General features: G+C 42.1%; 1 protein-coding gene across 9 annotated transcripts in view; it reads left to right on the forward strand.

Annotated features, from left to right (window-relative positions):
* AFF3 (ALF transcription elongation factor 3) overlaps window positions 1–25,965 on the forward strand; it is a 628,609-nt gene that overhangs the window by 394,662 nt on the left and 207,982 nt on the right. For all 9 annotated transcript variants that reach the window (XM_060412422.1, XM_042246414.2, XM_042246415.2 and 6 more), the window contains one exon: window positions 18,566–18,646. In XM_060412422.1, the coding sequence (XP_060268405.1) occupies window positions 18,566–18,646 (81 nt within the window). The remainder of the gene's footprint in view (window positions 1–18,565; window positions 18,647–25,965) is intronic.

Genomic DNA, 25,965 nt, shown 5'->3' on the forward strand with positions numbered 1-25,965 from the left:
TCCTCTTGGGATCCCCACATGCTTATGCTGTTCTATTTGATAGTGTCCCATAAGCGTCTTAAGCTATCTTCACTCGTTCTCAAACTTTTTTTTTTTTTTTTCTCCTCTTACTGGATGAATTCCACTGGCCTTTCTTCTAGTTCACTGATCCTCTCTTCTGCTTCATCTAGTCTGCTTTTGAAGCTCTCTGTTGAACTTTTTCGGACTTCCATGGTGGCTCAGATGGTAAAGAATGCCTGCAATGCAGGAGACTCAGGTTCAGTCCCTGCATTGGGAAGGCCCCCTGGGAAAGGAATGGCAACCCACTCCAGTATTCTTACCTCGAGAACTCCTTGGACAGAGCAGCCCGGTAGGCTACAGTCCCATGTTACTATATTTATTATGTTCTTCAGGCTTGTGATTTCTCTTTCATACTTCTTAATATTTTCTCTTTGTTGTGATTTTCCCTTTGTTCACGCATTGATCTCCTTACCTTTTTCACTTTGTTCACACATTGATCCCCTCACCTTGGTGTGCATCTTTATGACTGTTATTTTGACCTATCTCATTTCAGTTCAGTCACTCAGTCATGTCCAACTCTTTGTGACGCCATGGAATGCAGCATGCCAGGCCTCCCTGTCCACCACCAACTCCTGGAGTCCACTGAAACCAATGTCCATTGAGTCGGCGATGCCATCCAACCATCTCATCTTCTGTCATCCCCTTCTCCTCCCGCCCTCAAGCTTTCCCAGCATCAGGGTCTTTTCCAATGAGTCAGCTCTTTGCATGAGGTGGCCAAAGTATTGGAGTTCCAGCTTCAACATCAGTCCTACCAATGAACACACAGGACTGATCTCCTTTAGAATGGACTGGTTGGATCTCCTTGCAGGCCAAGGGACTCTCAAGAGTCTTCTCCAACACCACAGTTCAAAAGCATCAATTCTTCAGCGCTCAGCTTTCTTTATAGACAGACTTTTGTTGGCAAACTAATGTCTCTGCTTTTTAATATGCTGTCTAGGTTGGTCATAACTTTTCTTCCAAGCAGTAAGCGTCTTTTATTTTCATGGCTGCAGTCACCATCTGCAGTGATTTTGGAGCCCAAAAAGTCTGCCACTGTTTCCACTGTTTCTCTTCTTCAAACTATTTGTCATGAAGTAATGGGACTGGTTTTAGAAAAGGCAGAGGAACCACAGATCAAATTGCCAACATCTGCTGGATCATCGAAAAAGCAAGAGAGTTCCAGAAAAACATATATTTCTGCTTTATTGACTATGCCAATGCCTTTGACTGTGTGGATCACAATAAACTGTGGAAAATTCTTCAAGAGATGGGAATACCAGACCACTTGACCTGCCTCTTGAGAAACCTATATGCAGGTCAGGAAGCAACAGTTAGAACTGGACATGGAACAACAGGCTGGTTCCAAATAGGAAAAGGAGTATGTCAAGGCTTTATATTGTCACCCTGCTTATTTAACTTATATGCAGAGTACATCATGAGAAACGCTGGACTGGAAGAAACACAAGCTGGAATCAAGATTGCTGGGAGAAATATCAATAACCTCTGATATGCATGATACCACCCTTATGGCAGAAAGTGAAGAGGAGCTGAAAAGCCTCTTGATGAAAGTGAGAGAGGAGAGTGAAAAAGTTGGCTTAAAGCTCAACATTCAGAAAACGAAGATCATGGCATCTGGTCCCATCACTTCATGGGAAATAGATGGGGAAACAGTGGAAACAGTGTCAGACTTTATTTCTGGGGGCTCCAAAATCACTGCAGATGGTGACTGCAGCCATGAAATTAAAAGACGCTTACTCCTTGGAAAGAAAGTTGTGACCAAACTAGATAGCATATTCAAAAGCAGAGACATCACTTTGTCAACAAAGTTCCGTCTAGTCAAGGCTATGGTTTTTCCAGTGGTCATGTATGGATGTGAGAGTTGGACTGTGAAGAAGGCTGAGCGCTGAAGACTTGATGCTTTTGAACTGTGGTGTTGGAGAAGACTCTTGAGAGTCCCTTGGACTGCAAGGAGATCCAACCAGTCCATTCTAAAGGAGATCAGAGATCAGTCCTGGGTGTTCATTGGAACGACTGATGCTAAAGCTGAAATTCTAATACTTTGGCCACCTCATGTGAAGAGTTGACTCATTGGAAAAGACTCTGATGCTGGGAGGGATTGGGGGCAGGAGGAGAAGGGGACGACAGAGGATGAGATGGCTGGATGGCATCACTGCCTCGATGGATGTGAGTTTGAGTGAACTCCAGGAGTTGGTGATGGACAGGGAGGCCTGGCATCCAGCAATTTGTGGGGGTCACAAAAAGTCAGACACACCTGAGTGACTGAACTGAACTGAACTGAACTGAATGGGACTGGATGCCATGGTCTTAGTTTTCTGATTGTTGAACTTTAAGCCAACTTTTTTACTCTCCTCTTTTGCTTTCGTAAAGAGACTCTTTAATTCTTCTCTTTCTGCCATAAGGGTGGTGTCATATGCATATCGGAGGTTATTGATATTTCTCCCAGCAATCTTGATTCCACCTTGTGCTTCTTCCAGCCCAGCATTTCTCATGATGTACTCTGCATTTAAGTTAAATAAGCAGGGTGACAATATACAGCCTTGACATATTCCTTTTCCTATTTAAAACCAGTCTGTTGTGCCATGTCCAGTTCTAACTATTGCTTCCTGACCTGCATACAGATTTCTTAAGAGGCAGATCAAGTGGTCTGGTATTCCCATCTCTTGAAGAATTTTCCACAGTTTATTGTGATCCACACAGTCAAAGGCTTTGGCATAGTGAATAAAGCAGATGTTTTTCTGGAACTCTTTTGCTTTTTTGATGATCTAGCAGATGTTGGCAGTTTGATCTCTGGTTCCTTTGCCTTTTCTAAAACCAGCTTGAACACCTGGAAGTTCATGGTTCACATATTGCTGAAGCCTGGCTTGGAGAATTTTGAGCATTACTCTGTTAGCGTGTGAGATATGTGAAATTATGAGATAGTTTGAACATTCTTTGGCATTGTCTTTCCTTGGGATTGGAATGAAAACTGACCTTTTCCAGTCCTGTGGCCACTGCTGAGTTTTCCAAATTTGCTGGCATATTGAATGCAGCACTTTCACAGCATCATCTTTTAGGATTTGAAATAGCTCCACTGGAATTCCATCACCTCCATTAGCTTTGTTTGTAATCATGCTTCCTAAGGCCCACTTGACTTCGCATTCCAGGATGTCTGGCTCCAGGTGAGTGATCACACCATCGTGATTATCTGGAACTATCTATTGAACTCTCTATTGCGTCATTTATTTCTATGTCATTAATATTGGTTTTGGAAGTTTATCTTGTTCTTTTGTTTGGAACATATCTCTTTGTTTCTTCATCTTATGATACATTCTGTCGGTTTCTGCATACTAGATAAAAGAATCACCTCTCTCAGAGAGAGACACCTGTCAGTGTCCCAAAGGGGAGATTTGTAGTACCTAGACGTAGACTGATCAGAAGCTGGACTCCCTGGCAACAACTGGTAAAGTGTGCGGTTGAACCCCTTCCAGGGAGAACATGAAGCAGGGTGTTTTCACTTCTCCCCTGCCTGAGCCAGGTACATAGCCATGGGAGTGTTGCCATGCTTCTTAACAACTGCCTCTGTGGTCCTGTTTCCTATAGTCCCATGGGACTCGTGAAAGCAAGCTCCACTGATTATCAGAGCTGGGTGATTGGGGGGGCCTGTCATTCAGGTCGCATGCTTAAAAACTGGAGTGCTAGGTGTGGTCTACGGTCCAGATAGTTTACTCCTCAAGGACAAGCTGGGAGTTAGGGAGTTTCCTCCAAGTGTACGGTGCCGTGCCAGGGGTAGGCTTCATGGCAGCAGTGTGTTTCAGCCTTTCTCACCTATTTTGATACGGGCATTTTCTCTGTTGTCTGATGTGTAGGAGTCACTCGTCTGGTTTCTGAATTTCTCTCAGAGGATTTTACTTCCGTGTGTTGTGTATGTTCAGTGAGTCTGTGCGAGAACAGAAATTCAGGCTCCCCCTCTGTCATCATCTTGGTCAGAAGCCACTTCAAATCTTATTTTTAAAAAGAATATTAGTGAAGGAACAGGAACAGAATACTGTTGGAGAAATGTAAATTAATAGGCCGTTTTTGGAGAACAATTTGACAATATATGAAAATTTTAAATATTTATGCCATTTGACTTAGAAAATCTATACCAGGAATTAATCCTATTTAAGAAATATAGAACCATGAAAAAAATCAATATACAAGGATTTTTGCTAAAGCATGGTTGTAGCAATGAAAACTCGCCACAGTTTAACTCTACATCATTTGATTAGATAAACTATAGTACTTCCAGGCAATGCAATGGTCTATGCAGCCTTTAAAAAGATGGCAAGTTTATATGTTCTTTGGGGAAAGAAGAAGTGAAAAATGAAAAAGATTAAGTCCCTAGACAGTGTGACCTTATTAGAAGTATACATATAATCCCCATGTTAGTATACGTATATAAGAACTGGATAAGTAGCTAGGGCTTAAAACTGTTTACTGTGGGCATTATCTCTACATCTTAGGATCCTGGCTGGCTTTCACTTTCCTGCATTTTGTATTTTTGAAGTGTTTAACTTTTTAGCAAAAATCAGGTACTATTTATGGAATCCAAAAGATGTAGTGAGGAAACTTCTCAGTTAAATCAAAAATTAAAAAGGAATCATGTATCCCCAGCCTTTCAGGGATCACATGGATAGTCCAGAATTCATTGAGTCCAGAATCAGAGACAAATGGAGGCGGCAGGGGTTGCCCCAAACCCTGCTGTGGTCCCACCAAAGTCGGAACAGAGCAGATGCTCCAGACTTTGAATTCCCAGAGAGCTCTCACTCTATATGGTCCTGAAACTTCCAAGATAAGCAGCTCGCCATTTTAGCATGGCCAGCTATTATTGAGTAGTTTTTGTGTTTCATTCTTATGCTATATCATATTACATTATGCTAAGTGACACTATGTTTTATTACATGGTGTTGCAAAGTATTGTCTCATTTTGGCCAGCAGGTGACCTCCATGAGGATGTTGACTTTATTTTCAGCTTTATTTCCAGCTCCTAAAGCAGGGCTTATTAACAAAAAGCACCTGTGGAATATTTAGCACCGGAGACAGATTCATTAGAGAGTTTATTGAAAAACACAAAACACAACTCTTTTCTATAGGTTTGATTCTCATCGTGCTTCTTGTCTCCATAGGACACACAAAATGTTTTTCCCACAAGGCCACCCCTCAAATGTCTGATAACTGCAACCCAGTCCCCTCTCATGCTTTTCTTTAATTAGACACATCAGATCAATGTAGCAAGTTTGAGGACTATGGCTTCTCAACCAGCACCCATTAAAGCAGGATGAGCTTTGGTGGCTGGAGTGGCCCTATCAGAAAACAAAACCCAGCAACCATGAGGAGTATGGGCCTGTTGTAGTTACGTTTCTTGTTGGTTGTTCATTACTTGGCTCTCCCAGGGATGCTCATGTTTCCTAAGAGCCCGTGGGGCCAGGTCTGTTACATTGTATTCCCAGGACCTGAAGTAGCACCTGGCATGTAGTGGAAACTGAAATATGTGTCTGGGGGAGTGCACATCTGGGCTCACTAGGAGACCCTGACCCGACTGGCTTTACTGAGTCATAAACTCCTCAGCGTGATTGGAGACCCCTTCTCCTGACATGGAGCTGTGTGTTGTCAGCGAGGATCAAAGAAGAGAAACATCTGTCTGAAATTTGTAAATTATCCATTTGCCCTGTATATTCCGAACCTTCCTTCTCACTTTCTCCCCCTCCTGAGAGACTGCTGCAAGATCATCTTTGCTTTCTAATTTCCTCCTTAAGTTCTTTTCTTCCTTTCCTCATGTAAAGACACATTTAGCAACTGAGTTCTGAATCTTATCTTTTTTGGACATCATTAATTTGGTGTCTTCCTCTTTTATCTTTATTCCTCTGTTTTCACAGAGTATTTTTCCCCAAAGGGTAAGCGTCTTAGTCTATACTAAACTCAGCCTTTTTTGTTGTTTCTTTCTTCTAATAAGGGTAACTGTTCTCCGATTTTTCTTTTGACCCCAACTTCTCTTCTTCTTGAAGACCTGTGAACTTCTGAAGGAAAACATTTTAATCTTTTGCTTCTCCTTTTTTTAAGGATATTTTAACCTCATGGTAAAAAAAAATAAAAGTTTCTCTGGAGCTAAGCAGCTTTCTCCCAGTCTCTGGATTTGACTGTCCATATATGGAGCACTGCAGTAGATATTTTCTGTCTCCGATGAAGTCACCTTGCTTTTCTCATACTTAAGTCCAGGAACATCTGGCTGGACTTGGGCAATGCCAACCCTGATTTATAAATCACCTTTCAACCTGAGAAGAGATATTTGAGTGAAGTTCATAGACAGGAGCCTGGTGTCTGGTAGGAAGTTAGCTGGGAAAGGGCCTGAAGGAGAGAAAGACGCATGCCTTGAACAGGGTCAGGTTCACAGCAGTGAAGCAGTGAGACTTGCTTTCCCTCTGGTGAACCAGAAATCCTGCCACACCAGAGACTTTTTATCCTAACCGCAGTGGCTTCCAGGGTCTGCTCCTGTCCAGGCTGGCCCGCTTTGCATGTGCCCTGCCTGGATGCTAAGCCCTGCCCCCCATCCCACAGAAGCTTTCCTCCTGTAGTCCCCTTTCCCCACTGCATCCTGCGGCCCGAGATGAGCTCTCAGCCTGGCATGCCAGCTGGATAGCCCTCCCTGCTGTCCTGGGAGGAATCTGTAGGCACAAGGGCAAAGCATCTGAGCTCTTTGGAACTCAAAATCAACTTTTGGAAATAGGGCACATCCTGGTTACTCATAATTGGCCCATTTAGGAAAAATACCAATCACTGACATAGCCTACCCCCCCATCCCCCGTGTGTGTGGTGCTTTAGTGGCAAAGGGAGTTAGAGAAGCAAATTATTATTTAATAAGCACATGTTCATTATGCCTTCTATTTGACTATGAATAATTAACCAGTTAAATATTAAGTAATTAATGAAGTGAGATAGATTTAAAAAAACAACTCATAAATGTTTTCCCCTATGTTCATCCCATCCCTTCACAAAGTCTATGCCAAAAGCTGGAACACGCATCCTAAAGTTAGCCACACATCAGTGATTACCTTCCAGGGAGCAGCGACTTTGGGCCAGATCCTGCGCTAGGTACTTTGTGTGTCTATCGCTAATCCTTTCAGTAATCCTGTGAGAGAAGGTTATTAACACCCATTTGTGGATGAGGACACCAATAATCAAAACAGGAAAGTTGCCCAGTGTCATCCTGCTGGTCCACGGCAGGGCAAGTATCAAGCGAGGTTGCTGCTGCTGCTGCCAAGTCGCTTCAGTCGTGTCCGACCCTGTGCGACCCCATAGACGACAGCCCACCAGGCTCCCCTGTCCCTGGGATTCTCCAGGCAAGAACACTGGAGTGGGGTGCCATTTCCTTCTCCAATGCATGAAAGTGAAAAGTGAAAGTGAAGTCGCTCAGTCGTGTCCGACTCTTAGCGACCCCACTGGCAAATATTAAATGCCAACTTGGAGCCTGTTCTGTTCCACCATTCTGCTCCTCTATAACTGAGACACGGGCTTCATCAAAAGCACGTTTCACGATTATCTGTCTGTGGAAAGTGGTTCGGAACATATAAAGTGAAAAACATGGCCAAGAACGTAATTATGACCCTCCTCTCCTCCTAACCTCCACCACCCTCCTCATCTTTTCCCTTGTTGCTGTTTAGTCGCTCAGTCACGTCCAACTCTTCTGTGACCCTGTGGACTGTAGCCTGCCAAGCTCCTCCGTCTATGGAATTTTTCAGGCAAGAATACTAGAGCGGGTTGCCATTTCCTTTGCAGGGGATCTTCCTGACCCAGGGAACGAACCCACGTCTCTTTCACTGCAGGTGGATTCTTTAGCACTGAGCCACTAGGAAAGAGAAGTTTGATTAGTACAAACCACAGTTATTTCAGAGATTAATTATAATTTATATGTCCTTCGCAGGGCTAATTTCTGAGTGTCTGCATCTCCACTAAGAGGTATAATGGAGATCAGAAGTAGGATAACAGTGGCATCATTAATAACACGACCTTTCTCATGAGCTAGTCAGAAATTTGGCTCTCTTCTTGTAAACCTAGATTTAATATGATTTATTCTCAGAAAGGATACAGGAAAATACCAGCCCAAGATTCCAAATGTGGGAAATCCTCTTAATGCTCCTCACATGCTTCAGTCTCTCCTTGAAAGCATCTTTTAAATTTATGGTTAAACCTGTGAGTGCTTCTCTTTGGGAGCACAGGGTTTTTAAGAATGCAGGAAGCTAGCAGGTACCTACTTGTGTGTTGCCAGCAGGAATTCAGGGGTGAAACTGTCACCTAGGTTTAACAAGAACCATGAACTTCCTGCAGGTGTGCACTGAACATCAAACCATCACCTTTACATTCTGAGAACCTGACGTAGATTTCACTACTTGGAACATTTTAACACACTCTTAGGTCCTAGAAGCTATCCCCAAACCAAAGAATGGGAATGACAGTAAGCTTGAAATATATTCATCTTAAATGAATAGATTTCATTTAAAATGAACCTTAGAAGTGTCTGGTTTTTATTGTTCTGGAAGGTCCCAAATAATACACAGAGAGAATGGGGAATGCACTTAACAGAAAGGGACAGGGGAATAAGACAGATCATGTCCATCTTCCTGTTCCGAAATAAAACAAGAAAACAACAAAACTGCAGCTAGAACAAGAAATATTCAGAAAAGTCCAAAATGCAGGGATCTAGCATAAGTTAATTTTTTCAAGAGTGGTAGTTATATGCCTGGTGGCTCAGATGGTAAAGAATCTGCCTGCAATGCAGAAGACCCAGGTTCAATCCCTGGATCAGGAAGAGCCCCTGGAGAAGGGAATGGCAACCACTTCGGTATTCTTGCCTGGAGAATTCCATGGTTGGAAGAGCCTGGCAGGCTACAGCCCATGGGGTTACAAAGAGTTGAACATGGCTGAGCAACTAACACTTTCACTTTCCAGCATGAGATAATTTTTTCAAGAGTGACAGTTAGTTATATAAACTTCAGTCAAGGCGCTTATCCTTTCCACAAGGAGTCCAGAGTTTTCAAGGACAGCTGAAATCAGAGAGATGAGGGGTTCAGGTCTTCAGCAAATGGGACTGATTTCCTTACAGCGAATAAGAACTCTTTTTGCAGTGTGAAGGCAATAAGGAAAGGCCATACACCACGTGGGCTTAGCTTTGTGAGACCTGGAAGTCATATGGTCGATTTACAGAAGTGAGTGTGTGGCTTAGGTCTTAGGCACCCTTGGAATTTCCAATTGGGAAGGTTTCCTTCTGATGTCAGCGCCCAATGCCTGCCTTCCTGCTGAAAGCCCATGGGATTATATTGTCCTCTCGTGAACGTGTTCTCCAGTCTGTGAAACCTGAATTAAAAGCTGCTTCTCGAATTGATTCCATTAATCTTTACCTACATGGTGTACCCTCTGTTGCATCCACTGGTGATTAACTTCATTGAGAACAGAGGACAGTGACAAGTTTAGAAGCTCTGGCATTGCAGTGAATTAGATTAGTCAGTGTTCCAATCAGAGCATCTCCCACCCACCCCCTGGTAGGGGAGGGTGTGTGAGACCAGATAATACACACAGCAACTGGGAATCCCCTTCTCAGGCCAGTTTTAGTTTATATTGGACATATGCCTGGGTTTTCAGTTTAAAAGAACAAGATTTCATTATGATTTTGGTAACCCTATTTTTATAGATTTCCATTGGTTATTTGCATATTTTTAATTTTAGCAGCCTGAGTTGTACTAAGAAAAATAGGTTTTTACAAACTGACAGATCTAGAGTACAGACTTGTGGTCGCCAGGGGGAAAGAAGGGTAGAGGAGGGGTGGACTGGGAGTTTGGGATTAGCAGATGCAAACTACTATCCATAAATATATAAAATATATACATATATATAATAGATAAACAACAAGTTCCCACTGTATAGCACAGGAAACTAAATCCAATATCCTGTGATAAACCCTAATGGAAAAGAATATGAAAAAGAATGCATATATATGTGTGTATGTATATATATATATATATATGACTGGATCACTTTGCAGTACAGCAGAAATTAGCATTGTAAATCAACTATACTTCAATAAATACATTTTTTTAAAAAAGAAAAATAGGTGTAAAAAATCTTAATAAGAAAAGTATTTTTATTTTTCAGCAGCTACTGCTTTTCCAGAAGCTTTCCATCAATTGTTATGAACGCACTGTACTGCCTATTATTTTTCAAACTATAGGTCCCTCTACTGTAGGAACAGAATGAAGGTTTTTTGGCTTTTTTGTAGATCTGTCGAGTTGTTGTTGTGTTAGCCGCTCAGTCATGTCTGACTCTTTGCAATCCCATGCACTCTAGCCCGCCAGGCTCCTCTCTCCGTGGAATTCTTCAGTTAGGCAGGAATACTGGAGTGGGTAGCCATTCCCTTCTCCAGGGGTTCTTCCCGACCCAGGGATCGAACCCAGGTCTCCTGCATTGCAAGCAGATTCTTTACTGTCTGAGCCACCAGGGAAGCCCAAATTAGTGATTTTGACAGTGACCTCCTTGTTCTAAGCTCAGGCCTGCCCAGGCTTCAAGTCTGACCTGGAGTCTGAGTTTACAGTCCAGGGATGCGTTGTCAACTAGAAAGTTCTTTCTGGTTCTGTCCAGGAAGGAGCATGGTTTTCCTGCTTAATCTAACTCCAGTCTTGTGCCCTGTCTCCCGCGCACAGGCCAGCTGTAATGCCTCCGTTTCACCAGATATGGTGCTCCTGTTGGCTTCCAGCATTAAAAGCATATGCCAGTATAATCAAAATTACCAGGTTCCACTGCTGGTGGCACTTAACTGATAAGAGTGCAATAACATGAATAATATGTGTGAAACAACTGCTGAGTGATGATTCCGATATGGAAACTGAAAATAAAATCACGCTCTGATTGCAGCAGCCCCTGCCACAGATAAAAATCGACTCTGGCGTTTTGCATTTGACGGGATTAACCCAGTGTTTTGTTTTGTAAAGAGTCAATTGCTGAGCACAAAGCATTCTGGAGTTCACTGTGGTCACTGGCCAGGCCTATGGAGGTGGACCCTCTGGTGGGAGCAAACGTGGAGACATTGCTGAGAGAGAGAAAGAAGTAATTTAGTTTAATGCGATTTAATCTCTCTCATCCATGTTTGGATGTGAGACTTGGACCATTAAGAAGGCTGAGGGCCAAAGAATTGATGCTTTTGAACTATGGTGCTGGAGAAGACTTTTGAGAGTCCCCTGAACAGCAAGGAGATCCAACTAGTCAATCCTAAGGGAAATCAACCCTGAATATTCATTGGAAGGACTGATGCTGAAGCTGAAACTCCAATACTTTGGCCACCTGTTGCGAAGAGCCTACTCATTGGGAAAAACCCTGATGCTGGGAAAAACTGAAGGCAGGAGGAGTAAGGGTCGACAGAGGAAGAGATGGTTTGATGGCATCTTCAACTCAACAGACATGAATCTGAGCAAACTCCGGGCAATGGTAAAGGATGGGGAAGCCTGGCATGCTGCAGTCCTGGGGTCGCAAAGAGTCAGACATGACTTAGCAATTGAACAGCAATCCTGGCAGCAGTCATATGTGTTTGGTAGGACAAGTATAATTTATTATTTTTATTTTACAACAACAAAGAAGAAGGCAGAAAAGAATCTCGGAGAGGTTAAATGGATTCCTATTATTTTACCCATTATGTAGATATTGAAGGAGTTACCAGACATGATCCCTTCCCCCAAGAGGTTATCATCTGGTAGGGAATAAAAGGTTTACAATCTGACAGTGATAACCCATAAAAGGAAAACTCACAGCCCCAGGTAGCCTGTAAACCATAAAGAAAGCGACACAAATCATGGGTGAGAGAGAGAGGGCTGGGCATCCCTTGCTGAGGACCGCACTGGTCAGTGACCTGATTCAAAGAGGTTGGAGTGAGAGAGAATGAAGCAGTAAGTAAAGTTGGAATAACATGAAATGAAAATCGAAAGAACTCAGGGCAAGGAAAGCTCGGACAGGACAGGAAGGAAGTCCATCAGCCTTAGAGGGGACAATGTAGGAAGGTAACAGAGAGTAACTCTGCAGTGTACCTTGATAGCATCCTGTGGTGGGGCATCCTGAGTGTGTGGAGCAAGGTCACCGAAGCCACGTGGCATGGTCAGTTTTAGATAAAACACCGCTGTGGCTGTGGCCAAGAGGAAAGCAGTACCCAGGGACAGAGACCAGGGAAAGTCGTTTTTCTATTTGGTGCATCTAGTAGGAATAAGATACAGTTTACATTTTTTCTAGTTTCATCTTTTTGCAAGCTCAGTACACTTTGCAGATCTTTCCTAACTGCATGTTTTGAACTCTAAGATTATTAGACCTCAGCGTAACATGCAAATTTTTGTTTCCTCTCTTTTGATAATAAAGAGCTGCGCTACTTATTGAATGGATGCTTTAAGTCTCCCGCCGTTTGTCCTGAGATGGGCTGATACAGGTGATCTCAGTGCAAGCGGAAGCTACATGACGGTGGCGGGGCAGGGGTGCAAAATGAGTGTATGAGCATCTTCTCACCTTGACGCTGAAGAATCCTGGGGCCCATGGTCAGTCTTGCTGTCTAACAAGGCAGGAACATGGAGACTGGCCTATGTGACGCCTGGCTTCTGAAGACTGGTATGTGGAGGAGAGAGAAAGGGCTAGACAGTTCATGAAAGACAACATTCTATACTCCTATTATTTAACCTTACCTGTTCATTCATTTAGGACAGAATTGAGTATATTTGCTATATAGAGACTTGGCATTTAAAGTCTGTCTAGGAAATAAGATGCTCTGATATATATATCCCTTGCATAACTAGACATCTTTCCTTGGGAGATGGGACTGTTGAGGCTGTGTTAACACAGATACATTGATTGTTTTTTTATATATATATATACTTAAAATTTCTTTTGCTTTTCTGTTTCCAACTTACTTCTTATATCACAAGCTCTAGGTTCATCCACCTCACTAGAACTGACTCAAATTTGTTCTTTTTATGGCTGAGTAATATTCCACTGTGTATATACACCATATCTTCTTTATCCATTCATCTGTTGATGAACATTCAGGTTGCTTCCACATCCTGGCTACTGTGAACAGTGCTGCAGTGAACGTTGGGATATGAACACATATCTGTGGAATCTAGAAAAATGGTGTTGATGAACCTATCTGCAAAGAAGGAATGGAGACACAGACATGGAGAAGGGGCTTGTGGACACTGTAGGGGAAGGAGAGAACAGGCCGAGTGGAGAAAGTAGCATCAACATGTTACACTATCGTGTGTAAAATATGAAGAAATAGCTGATGAGGAGTCACTGTATGACACCTGGGGTCCAGACTGGCACTCTCTGATGACTCCCCTGTCACTCTGGGATAGGGGAGAGGTGGGGAGGAGGGCCCAAGAGGGATGGGATATATGTATAATTATGGCTGATTTGCATTGTTGTACAGCGGAAACAAACACAACATTGTAAACATTAAAAAATTTAAAAAGTAAAGCAGATTGACTTCAAAAAAAATTTTTTTGACATATATTTGATTTACAATGTTGTGTTTCAGGTGTACCACAAAACGATTCAGTTATATATACACATATGCAATAATTTCTCAGACTCTTTTCCGTGCTAGATTATTACAAGACATTGAATATAGCTCCCTGTGCTATACAGTCGTTCTCTGCTGTTTATCCATTTTATTTATAGTAGTGACTATCCGCTCATCTCAGACTCCTAATGTATCCCTCCCCCTCACCTTTCCCCTTTGGTAACCACAAGTGTGCTTTCTATGTCAGTGAGTCTACTTCTGTTTTGTAAATAAATTCATTTGTATCATTTTTTTTTTTTAGATTTTTAATCCCATCAGTTAGCTAAGAAGCATAGGCTCTTAACTGAGGACCTCCCAGCTGCTGGGGAACAGGGTATGATGTCATTCCTGAGTGGCAAGAAAATCAGAAAGGAAAGAAGGTAGACAGATGCAAGCCCTAGCAGAAAAATTTATCAGAAAGTACCCACCTAGAGTTTGGAGTAATCGGCTTCAAGCTTTGTATTTCTCTTCCTCTCTTATCTGTGGCTCAGGAAGTGGGTAAAGAACAGCTGAGTGGGGGTGAGGATGGGAAGAAAGAGCAAAGCAGTGATGAGGGGTTGGTTGAGGTTAGGAGGTCTGAGCAGGGCAGGGGTGAATGCTGCATGCAATGGCGTGGGGTCCCTGGTCTGGCAATGGGACACAGCATCCTTTCCTTGTAGAGAAAATAATCTGAGGCAAACTAAGCGAAGGTTTAGCAGTTATGAAAAAATTTACCTCTGCTTACATCTAAATCACTCCCAGAAATAAGGTACCAATGAAACACTTTTTTAAAGTCACATCTTTCTTCACTGGCTGTTACCACTATGTCAGAGATCTATTCTGATGAGAAAGCTTAAGGAGCTTTTCTCCAGTATAAAGTACAGATCATACTCAGGAATCACAACAATCTCTTTAAATAAGTTTCTGTTTGAGCACTATGTAGTTTCTATTAATCATTGCTAACTTAATTATGGATTACATTTGCACAATACTTCATCCTTTTATAAAAACACTTCCCAAGATACTCTGTCATCTCAGATTTCTGACATCTAAAACAGAGAGAAATTCTACCTCTCATTTCAGAGAGAATTCTGAAACTCAGCTCGGTACTAATCAGCATCAGATCTGCTTTTTATTGAATGATTAATCATTAGGGAACCATGCTCATATATGTGTATATACACACATACATATAGAGTTAGGGATTATATATATACACATATTATATCTATAAAATCTCGTTTAATCCTCATGATTAAGCCATGAGATAGTTAGCATCTCTATTCCCTCTGTTTCAAAGATGCCACAAGCTGAGATCTGGTTGCTTCCAAAGCTGATGGTTTGAAATCACTACAAGTGGCTGAAGATGTGACTTACCTAAGCTCCCTGAGCTAGTAAGTGACAGAAGAGGAAATAAAAATAGTCTGTTTGCACTTAATTTTCACATGAAACCCTAATAGAGAACTTTAATGGATCGGTCTTAGAAAGTCATTGCACATGAATTAAAAACAAGTATATGTAAGTGTTTGGGGAAATTCTAATAAACTGTTTGGGACTTCTCTTACAGCTCAGATAGTAAAGAACCTGTCTACAAGGCAGGAGACCTGGGTTCTGTCCCTGGGTTGGAAAGATACCCTGGAGAAGGGAATGGCAACCCACTCCAGTATTCTTCCCTGGAGAATCCCATGGACAGAGGAGCCTGGCAGGTTACAGTCCATGGGGTGGCAAAGAGTCGGATGGACTTACTATCTTTACTATTCCTTCGTAAATTTAGTGGTACTCGTTAGATGGAAAAATCACATGGAAATATTTAGCTATAATTAATGTTAGCAAGCAATTTTGCATTGACATATAGGTGCTCCTTTCAATTCAACAAGGTAATTTTGAGCAAGGTGCTTTATTTAGTCCACACAAAGATGAGTAGACAGTATCCCTACTGAAAGAAATGTTCAGTCCTTCTTCAGAGTTCTGTTCTTGAAAGACGTTAGGTTTCCCAAGCATGATTTTAATTCCACCTTGGGAGAAGGGTATCAGAAGAGGGAAAAGTGGTTGAATGCAGACTGAGGCGTTTACTTACAAAACTACGCCATGAAAAGGAACGTAACAGTTACTATGAAAAAGAGAGAGGGGGAAAGTGCCTTGGAGGAGGATGAGAAGGGCGCTCTCTTATCATATTGGAATAGAAGGGGAGTCAGCAAAGGCCTCCAGACAGAGGTGATGTTTAAGACGAGCCTTCATGAATGGCTAGAAATCCAAAAAGCATGTGGCGCTGGGGCATTCACACACGAAGAGAATGTTGTAAGTAAAAGCAGAAACAGTAGTTCGTCCTATCTGTAGGGTGCATGGTTTAACAAAAAGGCCCAAGGCTGAAAATCAGAATCTTTTTGTAGAAGGTTTGAACGCTAGGATGATGTCTTGGTAAACCCAGTACAGTGAAAAAACAAATACTGGATTTGTACTAAGGGGATAGATGTGCGCATTTCAGTGGTGGCATTTTTGAACTCGAGCAAAGCAATTAATCTTTTTGAACTTTGACTTCCTCACCTGTTACATGGAGATGCTAGTAATTACATTAAGGGTTGAGTGTAAACTTGAATGGAACTAGTACTCTGAAAACCATAAAGCACAACCAGTGGCACCATCAGCCTTTATTACTGTGTGTATTAGTTCAGTCTCTCAGTTGTGTTCAACTCTGCAACTCCATGGACTGCAGCCTGCCAGGTTCCTCTGTCCATGGGATTCCCTAGCTCAGAATACTGGAATGGGGTGCCATTTCCTCCTCCAGGGAATCCTCCCAATCCAGGTATTGAACCTGAGTCACTTGTGTCTCCTGGTGGGTTCTTTACCAAAGGTTCCACCTGGGAAGCCCTTATGGCTGTGTATGTGATGGTATATGAAGATGGTGGAGCCAGGGAAGCTTTTCCTTTGGATCTTCACTTTAGGAAAATTAATTCAGCAGAGATGTGTGGGAACGATTAATAATAAAAGTAGAAAGAGAACCATCAGAAAGCATTAACGTCCTTCAGGTTGAAAATAATGAAGGTGTGATTAGAATGGTTATTCAGGTGAGTGGAAAGGTAGAGACGTTGCAAGGATACGTTGCAAGAATGCTGATTAAGAAATGCACTGAACTGACTCTGTCCCTGGACACAAATTCAGCAGTGTTGCTTTGCAGCCTCTTTAAAAGAGATATCATGGTTTGATACACGATAGAACAGGCAGGTGCTTGGGGAGCAGAGGAGAGACGGTAATAAGGGGACATTGGATCTTCTTTTGCTCTTCATTAGAGAAACCTTGGTAACAGCAGGATAGAGAAGGGACACCTTAAGTGCATGAGGTTGGTCCCCCGTAAGTCCTTCCAGGGTGGACTTCCAGAAAATGTATTCACATAAACAGAGAATTTCTTGCTTTTCTCAAAATCAGTTCAGTTCAGTCTCTCAGTCATGTCTGACTCTTTGTGACCCCATGGACTGCAGCACACCAGGCTTCGCTGTTCATCACCAACTCCTGGAGCTAACTCAGACTCATGTCCATCGAGTCGGTGATGCCATCCAACCATCTCATCCTCTGTTGTCCCTTCTCCTCCCACCTTCAATCTTTCCCAGCATCAGGGTCTTTTTCAGTGAGTCAGTTCTTCCCATCAGGTTTCCACAGCATTGGAGTTTCAGCTTCAGCATCAGCCCTTCCAATGAATATTCAGGACCGATTTCCTTTAGGATGGACTGGTTGAATCTCCTTGCAGTCCAAGGGACTCTCAAGAGTATTCTCCAACACCACAGCTCAAAAGCATCAATTCTTCAGCACTCAGCTTTCTTTAAGGTCCAACTCTCACATCCACACATGACTACTGGAAAAACCATAGCTTTCACTAGATGGACCTTTGTTGGCAAAGTAATGTCTCTGCTTTTTAATATGCCGTCTAGGTTGGTCATAGCCTTTATTCCAATGAGCAAGTGTCTTTTAATTTCATGGCTGCAGTCACGATCTGCAGTGATTTTGGAGCCCAAACAAATAAAGTCTTTCACTATTTCCATTGTTTCCCCATCTATTTGCGATGGAGTGATGGCACCGGCTGCCATGATCTTAGTTTTCTGAATGTTGAGTTTATTTCTCAAAATAAATCACCTCTTGCCTCAGTGCTTGTCACTTAGGTTTGGAAGTGGAAGGAATCAAGAAATAGGGTTCAGAACTGGTTTGTAAATTCCAAGTCAGATTCTTGGTAGTCAGAAATGGATTCAATTTAATTCTACAATCATTTAGTGAATGCAAATATTTTCCAGGAGATGGAGCTGGAGAAAAATACCAGATATGAATGAAACAAATACCGTCCCCCTGCCACCTTGCACTCTCTCTCTCTCACAGTTTAGTGAGAGTGTATGTCAAAAAGCAGATGAAGTATTATTACATGTTGAGCTAAAGTTGTATTCTTTGTTTTTTTCATTTCTCCATGAATGACATTTCTATGAAGACCAAAATGATGTTTGGGACTTACTGGAAACTTATACTGCTCATAATAAAATAAATAGCCCCTCTAAATAATGATCCCCATGTTGTGTGCATTCCTTCGGAAACACCCTGTGAACTTTGTAGGAAGCAGCCCCCTTTGTGTGGTATTTTCTGTGGAACTTTTACCACTGGGTCATCCCTTTACTTGGGAGCTTAAATGAAATGAAAATAGGCTAGCCTAGTAGATCTTTCTAAGGTAGAAAGCATTGATGGAGATAGCCATGGAACCAGGAATTGGTAGATGAGGAAAAGAAATCATAAAAGTGGGTTTCAGATCTTTTTTAAAAAAGTTCCTTTTGTTTATTATTTCTCTCTGTTCATTCCTTATCTCTTCCATGCCTTCCGAAGACCGCGTATGAAACTGTTTTATGTGCTACTTCAAATGCTTTCTTTTTGACAGCATTGTTTTTTTCTCCCTCCCTTTAGGAGATGACCTGGCCTCCACCGCTTGCGGCTATTCAACCACCTGGCAAAGTGGAACCAAGCAAATTTCCATTTCCAAATAAGGTGAGATCCTGCATCACTCAGGATGAGTATACTTTACTCGCACAAGATTTCCAGTGGACAGTGGGTTTTCCCTTACTGTCTTTCCCTGTAAATATTCCTGGCCGGGGCACATGGATCTGATTTTCAACAATTTGCAAGTGTAGGTCTATTCATCCAAGGGATAATATCAAGCTTACAGTCCGTTTACACTTACCTCCACTTTCCTACTTCCTACAAAACGTGATGAATATTGTAATTATTATTTTATCTAGAAACATTTGTGGTGTTGAAATGCATCTTATAATCATTTCATGCATTCAGTGTAATTGTATGCCTTGTTTTTCTTTCTGAAAAGCTGTTATTAAATTAATGATGTATCTTAAAATCAGTGTCTTAGAATTAAGGACATGAAGTATATAATTTCTTAGTTATCTTATAAAGCTGAAAATATTTTCTAGGACTTAATAGAAAAGATTTTCTGAGAACTAGCAAACACAAAATGTCACAAAATGTATTTCAGTCTTACATGAGTGTAATAAGTTTTAGGTTTTTAATCATACAACCAACACATAATTATATACTCATTATAAAGATGTGATTATACAAATAGAAGAAGCAAAATATGAAGTCTGTCATACTCTTGTCCAGATTTTATTTCCCTACCCAGAGATTACCATCAAGAGTTTGGTGTATACCATTTCAGTTCTTTTTCTTGTGTGTTATATACACATTTGTGCATATGCAGTTTTTTTTAAGAGTCCTAAATGGTACTTTTTCTAAGAATTGATTTTTTTTCCAGATACACACAATGCGCAAATGTCATTGCTGAATGTTAAATCACAACCTTCTAAAGTAAATTATCGAAATAATTGTTCATTACAATTATCACAATGGTAAACTCTGTCCTAAAAGTTGATTTTTATTTCTCTTAATAAGGTATATTTAGAAGGCTTTCCAAGTGAGTATATAGAGATTTTTTTTTTTAATTTTTCTTAACAGTAGCAGAAAGTGGGCAGTATTTCAAGTAATCATTTTTGTAACTATTTTTTAGCATTATGCCTTCACAGTGACTTGTCAGTCTCTTAATTCGTCGAGGTTTATCGTGTCTCCAATCTTCTGCTTGCTAAGATGTGCTGACTGTGTTGCTGGGGTGTATCTTCTCTCAGGTTTGCAGTCCAGTCTGGATCCAGAGTCTCTGATTGTCACTCTGTACTTGCCTTTGGTCCTTCATCTTCCCTCGTTTCTCCTGGTTCGCTCTCCTAGCGCTCTTGTCTTGGTCTTTTGTTTTAAATACCCTGTATGCTCAGCTGGCTAACATCTAAATCTGTATCTCGATCCCCTTCTCCATCCCCCAAGCTCCATACTTGTGTTTCTGTTTACTTACTCAACATCCCCACTTGGGGATCTAACAAACATCTCAAGCTTGACGTATCAAAACCTGAGCCTTTAGTCTTCCCACTAACCTTCTATCCTGTGTTTCGTAATAAGCGGTCTCCTCATTTTTGCAGTGGGCACAGGCCTAAGTCTTGGAGCCATCTCTATTTCTTTTCTAAGGTACCTATAAAAGCTATGGTTTTCCCAGTAGTCATGTACAGATGTGGGAGTTGGACCATAAAGAAGGCTGAGTGCTAAAGAATTGATGCTTTCAAATTGTGTGTTGAAAAGGATTCTTGAGAGTCCGTTGGACTGCAAGGAGATCAAACCAGTTAATCCTAAAGGAAATCGGTCCTGAGTATTCATTGGAAGGACTGATGCTGAAGCTGAAACTCCAATACTTTGGCCACCTGATGCATAGAGCTGACTCACTGGAAAAGACCCTGATGCTGAGAAAGATTGAAGGTGGGAGGAGAAGGGGACGACAGAGGATGAGATGGTTGAATGGCATCACTGAGTCGACGGACATGAGTTCAAGCAAACTCCGGGAGGACAGACGAGCCTGGCGTGCTGCGATCCATGGGGTCACAGAGTGTAGAACACGACTTAGCGACTGAACAACAGCAATAACGAAGTACACATACCAGGTGGCTTAAAATAGGAAAAAAATGTGTTTTTCTCGCAGTTCTGGAGGCTAGAAGTCTGAGAGCAAAGTGTCAGCAGGTTCCTGCTCCCACTGCAGGCTTGAGGGAGGAATCTTTCCTTGCCTCTTCCAGCTCCCGGGGACTGCTGACGGCAGGTCACATCCCTTGGCTTGAGGGCACATCGCTCTGTCTGCCTCTGCACTTGTGGGGCCATCTCCCCAAGTCTCCGTCCTCTTCCAAGGATGGCAGTCGCTAGATTTAGGGCCCACCCTCAGCAACCATCTGAACTTGAGTTTACCTGCAGAGACTCTATATCCACATAAGGTCAAATTCACAGGTTGTGAGCAGACACGAGCTTCTGGGGGGACGGCTCTTCAACACCATCCTTGATTCTTCTCGTTCCCTCATGACATGCATCCAACCCATCATTAAATCATATCTACCCTACCTTCAAAATATGTCTAGAATCTAAATGTTTCTCCCCACCATTGCATCATAGAGGGCACAGAACTTGAAGTTTAAATAGGAAAAAAATCCTGTCTTCTCTAGGATTACTATAGAATTTGTGGGGAGCTATTTCAGCTCTAGATCTTTTGGGTTTTTCTCGAGAAAGAATAGGTGACTTTACAAAGTGTAGGAACATTGGACTTCCCTGATGGTCCAGTGGTTAAGAATCCACCTGCCAAGGCAGGGGACACACATCCCAGGTTGGGGAAGGTGCCACACGCTTCAGAGCAGCTAAGCCCGTGGGCCAAAGCTCCCTTGCCCATGTGCTACAACTACAGAAGCCCGCACGCCCTAGAGTTCATGCTCCACAGCAAGAGAAGCCAGAGCAGGAAGCCTGCTCACCGCAACTGGAGAGGAGCCACTATCGCTGCAACTAGAGAAAGCCCGTGCGCAGCGATAGAGACCCAGCACAGCCCCAAAATTAAATAAATTAGTAACGTGTAGGAACATTGCGTGATTTTAATAATGCCTTTCTTTCAAACATTTCACAATGAGTATTGGTGATTTATCTTGTCCCAATGAAATAAGACTGCATTAGTGTCATTTCTGCTATAACAAATCACCATAAACTTAGTGACTTAAGACAACGCAAATTTATTATCTTACAACACTGGAAGTCAGAGTCTGAAATCAGTTTCACAGAGCTGAAATCCAGGTGTTGGCAGAGCTTTGTTTCTTCTGAATGTTTTAAGGGAGAATTTGCTGTCTTGTCTTTCTCGGCTCCCAGAGGCTGCCCCTGTTACTTAGCTCATGGCTCGCGTCATTCTGACCTCTAACCTCCTTGTCACATCTTCCCTGACTCTCCTGCCACCTCCCTTCCCTTTGTGATGATGTTGGGCCCTCCTGGAGAGTAGGATGATCTCCCGTCTCAAAATACTTAATCACTTCTGCAAAGTCCCTTTTGCCATGAGAAGTAGCATACTCACAGGGCCTGGGAATTAAGATGCAGACGTCTTTGGAGGAGCCCTTGTCCTGCTTACTGCAAAGACCTTACTAATTCTCTTTTAACCTGTATCTCCACTAATTAGTATTCTGACAGCTGGAGGCTTGCAGTTCATTAATTAGATTATTAATGTTTGGGATTATCAAGATTGCTAGTGTGTAGGAGCTAGAATTGTTTATGGAACTTGCAGGGCAAAATCTCCAAAATGACTAATAAATAATGAAATTAAGCCCTTATTGAGATTAAAGGAGCAATTTGACCTCAAAGGAAAGTCGATTTAAATGTGCTTTCTGAATTACCAGTAGCGCTAAATTAATTAGCTACATACTTCCGAGAATTTCCCCAATTTGTCCGGGTATTGAAGGACATAACATATAATAATGCCAATAGATACTGAACTTGGATGTTTTTTTCTGTTCTCTGAAGATTTAACTTCGAGTCACAGTTCCCTAGACAAACACTACCAGACGTGTCTGCCTTATTCTTCAAATCTCAAAAGTAATTGAATTTGGTAAAGAATGCATGCAATTAGCAGGTATTTCAACCAAGAAAAAAAAAGAATCTGCTTTGTCTTTTTCCCTTAATTTCCAGAGCAGTCTCGTCAGTTTTGAAACACAAACCGGGAACTAAAATTGTAGAACTCTTTTCATCCCCAGAAGGCATCTGTGCAAATCTAATGGCATTTTGCAAACATTTCACATAGCAATGAATGCTGAAACTGATGGGATCAGATCTGGTTTGAAACTGTTCTTGCTGATAAGTTTCTAAAGCATTAGGCAGAAGAGTTCTAGCACGATTAGAGAAATGAGAGCCCTATTGCCTTTCTCTCTATGCAGTACAAGGAGAATGAAAGCCAGCAAGCATGAAGGAAAGCACTTCGAAGTTGAAAAGTTTATGATCTGTATCTCTCTTTGGGTTCCTTGGCATGCTTTAGAAATGACCACAAAATGTTTAGGCGAGAACTTCACTTTTACTTCATTGCCTCAAAGTAAACAGTTAAATTGATTTTAATTCGCATTATTTTAGTTGTTCTGAGCTTCATAGAAAAGGACGTGATTGGTGCGAAAGAAGGAAAGCCAAACCACAGCAAGTGTTCTTTTTCCTATAGTAACTAGCTTTATGTGGGGGTCTGAAAAGCAAAGAAGCTGTATTTCCATTTCTTGTCTTTATAATTCCTATGATGGATTGACAGACAAGCAAGAGGGTGTATGGCTTACAGCAGTCTTCAGATGGTTCCAAAAAGCCATTTTTTAAAGAATTGGAGTATAATTGCTTCACAACGTTCTGTTAGTTTCTGCTGTTATTCCCACTGCTGAGCATGTGCTCTGAGAAATCCATAATTCAAAACGACACATGTACCCCACTGCTCACCGCAGCACTGTTTACAATGGCCAGGACGCAGAAACGGCCTTAATGGCCAACAAAAGATGGACGGGTAAAGAAGATGTGGTGCCCGCATGCAATGGAATATATATTTAGCCACAAAAGAATGAAATGGAATCATTGGGAGAGATGTGGATGGACTTAGAGACCATCATACAGAGTAAAGTAAGTCAGGGAAAAAAAAAACGAATATAATATGAAACCTAGAAAAATGGTACAGAGAAACCTATTTTCAGGACAGGAATAGAGACAAAAAACCACTTTCCAGTAGTGTCTTCACATGGTAAGGGCTCTTTTCCATCAGCAACATAGCTTAAGAGCCACTATATTTTATTGGCCTAAGGTGCATATTTTTTTCACATCTTAAGATCCTAGTATCAAGATCTGTTTTACATTGATGGCATTTTACAATTAATTGGCAGCAATTGTCTTCAATAGTAATGCATGAGGTAATGCAGCCTTACACAGTTCGGCATCTGGTCCCATCACTTCATGGGAAATAGATGGGGAAACAGTGGAAACAGTGTCAGACTTTATTTTTGAGGGGCTCCAAAATCACTGCAGATGGTGACTGCAGCCATGAAATTAAAAGACACTTACTCCTGGGAAGGGAAGTTATGAGCAACCTAGATAGCATATTCAAAAGCAGAGACATTACTTTGCCAACAAAGGTCTGTCTAGTCAAGGCTATGGTTTTCCAGTGGTCATGTATGAATGTGAGAGCTGGACTGTGAAGAAAGCTGAGTGCCAAAGAATTGATGCTTTTGAACTGTGGTGAGAGTCCCTTGGACTGTAAGGAAATCCAACCAGTCCATCCTGAAGGAGATCAGAGATTAGTCCTGGGTGTTCATTGGAAGGACTGATGCTAAAGCTGAAACTCCAGCTTTGGCCACCTCATGTGAAGAGTTGACTCATTGAAAAGACCCTGATGCTGGGAGGGATTGGAGACAGGAGGAGAAAGGGACGACAGAGGATGAGATGGCTGGATGGCATCACCGACTCGATGGACTTGAGTTTGAGTGAACTCCGGGAGTTGGTGATGGACAGGGAGGCCTGGCGTGCTGCGATTCATGGGGTTGCAAAGAGTCAGACACGACTGAGCAACTGAAGTGAACTACCTTTGATGAAATATAGTATTTATTATAATGCTTCCTCGAATGGTTTTCTCAGCCACTAGATTGCTCAGTTTATTTCTGTCTTCAGCAAAATGATTTGTACAAACTTTACTTCCCAACTCATTACTGCCTTTAAAGAAGTTCTGGGATTTCTGTGTACCCAACAATAGTTTAGGTGTTGGGAATTCGGGATTTAAAGATAGAAAAGCCTAAGTTTCCAGCTGTAGATATTCTAAGTAACCAGAGGTGGTTCTCCCGTTTGTGCACATTGTCGTCAGAGTGATACATGCGTCATGAATGAATGTGGAAAACTAAGAGCCCTAGAGTAACCTCAGAAATGTCCTGCTACAAGAACACCCGCAACTCTTCCTTACACTTTCCTATTTTCCTGAGTTTTCTTTAATGTTACTTTCACTGCTGTTCAGTCGCTCAGTCGTGTCCGACTTTCTGTGACCCCATGGACTGCAGCACACCAGGCTTCCCTGTCCTTCACCATCTCCCAGAAGTTGCTCAAACTCACGTCCATTGAGTTGGTGATGCCATCCCATCATCTCATCCTCGGTCACCCCCTTCTCCTCCTTCCCTCAGTCTTTTCCAGTGAATCAGCTCTTTGCATCAGGTAGACAAAGTATTGGAGCTTCAGCCCTTCCAGTGAAAATTTAGGGTTGATTTCCTTTAGGAAACTGCCGTTGTTTAAATAGGAAATGCTATTTAATAAGATGGAGCCATCCTTGGGTCAAGACAATAGTAACATTCTTTTATTATATATTTATTATCTAATTGAATATCTTAAATATGTACAGTTTATGTTATATCATTTATACTTTGATAAAGGTCTATTTTTAAAACAGGAGTCATAGTCAAAAAGACAATTCTTATAATGGAAGTTTGACACTGTACAGAGTCGGACAAGACTGAAGCGACTTAGCAGCAGCAGCAGCAGCAGCAGTGAAAACATAAACCAAATAAGTCCTTCTGAGATGCAGGAGTATTTCAAAGAATAGATACCCTTGAGCTTCTTTGTTCTGAGCCTTGGGGGGAGAATGAAGTTTCCAGGCAGAACACAGAAGATGGCGGGACACGCATCCAAGGATGAGGACAGGTTCCAAAGGCTCAAAGCGCTCCCGCACAGCAGTCGTGACATGCCTCTCCGCCCTGGGTTATCAGAACTTATATACACATCATCTCCTCTGCTGACTCCCTGGGCTCCCAGGCGGGGAAGGCAGGGGCTTTGTACACTCACTTCTGTAACCCCTGAGGACCCAACAGGGAGCCTTGCAGGTCTTGCTCCCAGAGGAGGCTGAAATGACAGTGCCCAGATGGGGCCAGCCACTCTCCAGGCAGCTACCCAGATATGGTGTTCATAGAGAGAGA

The sequence above is a fragment of the Ovis aries genome, chromosome 3 (genome assembly GCF_016772045.2).
Source record: "Ovis aries strain OAR_USU_Benz2616 breed Rambouillet chromosome 3, ARS-UI_Ramb_v3.0, whole genome shotgun sequence".
NCBI lineage: Eukaryota > Metazoa > Chordata > Mammalia > Artiodactyla > Bovidae > Ovis > Ovis aries.